Here is a 2,500-nt window from a genome sequence, read left to right on the forward strand (position 1 = left end):
GAACTCCGTCCTTGTCTGTGTCCGTGATGTCATGGATGGCGCTTATCGCCATGACGGCCTGGCCCAAGGTATAAACGATGGACAGGTAGACGATGGTCCTGTAAGGGAGGAGGACACGCACACGAGGACAAGCGATCAAATTTACAGTTCGGCAGGAAATCCTTTTTAACGCGCGACGAAAGAGTCGTTTAATCCTGAGCGGACTCACTTGTACTTGCCCAGCCAGGAGTCGGCGATGATGGCGCCCATGATGGGGGTCAGGTAGCAGAGGGCCACGAAGCTGTGGTAGATGTTGGTGGCCAGGTCATCGTCCCATTTCAGGAAGTACGTAAAGTACAACACCAGGACAGCTGGACGGGAGGGAGGGCGGAGGAGAGGACGTTTTAACAGGACGGCACCATCAAACCCAAAGTTCACCCCTGTTATGATCTTCAAATGGACTATCCACACATTTACAGTACAGATCCTACTTTGAAATGGGGAAAACTCTGTCTGTCATCGGCATAGAGACTGACAAAGCTGGTTTGTCCATTTTGATGTTTACATGAGCATTTGCAAACATTTTTGGCCAAGTATGCGTAGACTTTAGTTACACACATCCCACAGTTAGCTAAGCTAAGGACCGCGAATGATATCTGTGTACAATTGCTGCCAGTAAAGGAGATTTATTTCATCTGTCGGCTACATGGACGTACGCTACCATGGCGGAGTTTTGGCACACATCCCTGGGTATGGGCCGACTAGTTCTCTAAATGTTCCTAGTATTCTGTATTTCTTTAGTGCATAGTCATTGGGGAACTTATGAGAACCTGCTATTGGTCCATCTGGTGATTGACAGGCAGGGTTACAGCATCTCCACGGCGAACTCACCTCGCATCCCATAATAGGAAAACCGCTCGCAGAACTCATTGACCACGATGAAGAAGATGCTGAGTGGATAGCCGCAGATTAGCCTCTGTGTGGGGGGGAAGGGGGGGGGGGGGCAGAGGAGAGAGCAGACAGAGGAGAGAGCAGAAGAGAGAGCAGAGGAGAGAGTAGACAGAGGAGAGAGCAGAGGAGAGAGCAGAAGAGGAGAGAGCAGAAGAGGAGAGAGCAGAAGAGAGAGCAGAGGAGGAGAGAGCAGACAGAGGAGAGAGCAGAAGAGAGAGCAGAGGAGAGAGCAGACGGAGGAGAGAGCAGAGGAGAGAGCAGACCGAGGAGAGAGCAGAGCAAGATGTGAGCTGGTGCACTAGAAGAACTTCAAGTGGAGCAGAACAATACCGACCATTTCCTGGACTGTTCATATTCAAAACAATAACAGCCCAGTTCACAGGGCAGTCGACCTGGACCAAGACGTGTTTACCCTTGGGAGGGAGAGTTCCCCCCCCAGATAGCAAGTGGATCTGGGCCATATACAGGCCAGATTTGGCCCTTGTGGTTTAGTTCCGGCCCATACTGTATATGGCCCAGATCCGCTTGCTATCTGGGCCTGCTTCCATTGAGAGGGCTTATAGGAGAGGTGACTCGTTGGCTCATCGGGTTAAGATGCCTCTCAGGTAAAAAGGCTTGTCCTTACCACAGCGGCACGGGTCCAAATCTGGCCCGGACCCTGCATGTCTTCCTCTTTCTCTCTCTCTCTCTCTCTCTCTCTCTCTCTCTCTCTCTCTCTCTCCCCCACCTTTCCTGTTATCCTACCTATGCAATAAAGCAGAAATACCCTCCAAAATATCTTTAAAAAATAAAGGGTCTGTACCTTACCTAAGATGCATTTCCCAAAATATACAGCCTTTATTCCAATGCATGATGGGAAAAACCCTGCATACTGTAGGATACAGACTAAATAATTCCCTAAATAATAAAACTATTAAAATATTATTTTTATTCAAAATGTTCGGGGAGAGAGCTAACATTTTAGCACACACATCATCTGAATGACCACAGTGTGATTTTGAGCAGCGTGTGAGAGGATTAGCTGTAACTGTACCTTCTTTTTGGATTTCTCCTCCTCCATTTTCATCTGTTCTATGTCGTTACCTGTTAACATCGTAAACCACACGTTCCAAAGGTGAGTCTTTTTCAGAGTAAAGTTTATCAATAAAACGTACACACAGGAAAAGAGGCAGACACCATTAGTATGAGGGAATCAGACGTGTCTCAAGTGAAATAATCAACATTGAAATGTTCCATTGTAAAAAAAAAAAAGTGCCAATATCCAGTAATCGACCTATCACTAAAGAGGACAATATTTCCAAATATTCCCAATGGGTGTGTGTGATCCGCGATGTCCAGGTGCAAGGGGGAGTGACGGGACCCACCTGCCATGTCTGCTGCTGGTGTGTGTGGACTCCTGGTCCTGTCTTGATCGATACCCTACAGGCAGAGAGACCGCCGTGACTGATCTCGCTCTGGGCTCGAGAGAGAGGCTTCATACGCCGCTTATGTAACCTGCGGCCAGACCCAGCGCCCGTCTCACCTCCCACAAGGCCGAGGGTGGACCGACGCATGCCCCCCCCTCCGCACC

At 48.9% G+C, this 2,500-nt stretch overlaps 1 protein-coding gene across 1 annotated transcript in view; it reads right to left on the reverse strand.

Annotated features, from left to right (window-relative positions):
- Window positions 1-2,023, reverse strand: part of LOC311315832 (solute carrier family 15 member 1-like) — a gene marked incomplete at both ends in the record, with an annotated part of 12,110 nt that extends 10,087 nt beyond the window's left edge. The window contains 4 exons of the mRNA XM_084446529.1: window positions 1-98; window positions 209-350; window positions 871-955; window positions 1,964-2,023. The exon at window positions 1-98 is cut by the window's left edge and continues 22 nt beyond it. Of these exons, the coding sequence (XP_084302655.1) occupies window positions 1-98; window positions 209-350; window positions 871-955; window positions 1,964-2,023 (385 nt within the window). The remainder of the gene's footprint in view (window positions 99-208; window positions 351-870; window positions 956-1,963) is intronic.
- Window positions 2,024-2,500: the final 477 nt, after the last annotated feature.

Source organism: Borostomias antarcticus (assembly GCF_949987555.1).
Source record: "Borostomias antarcticus genome assembly, chromosome: 12".
Lineage (NCBI taxonomy): Eukaryota > Metazoa > Chordata > Actinopteri > Stomiiformes > Stomiidae > Borostomias > Borostomias antarcticus.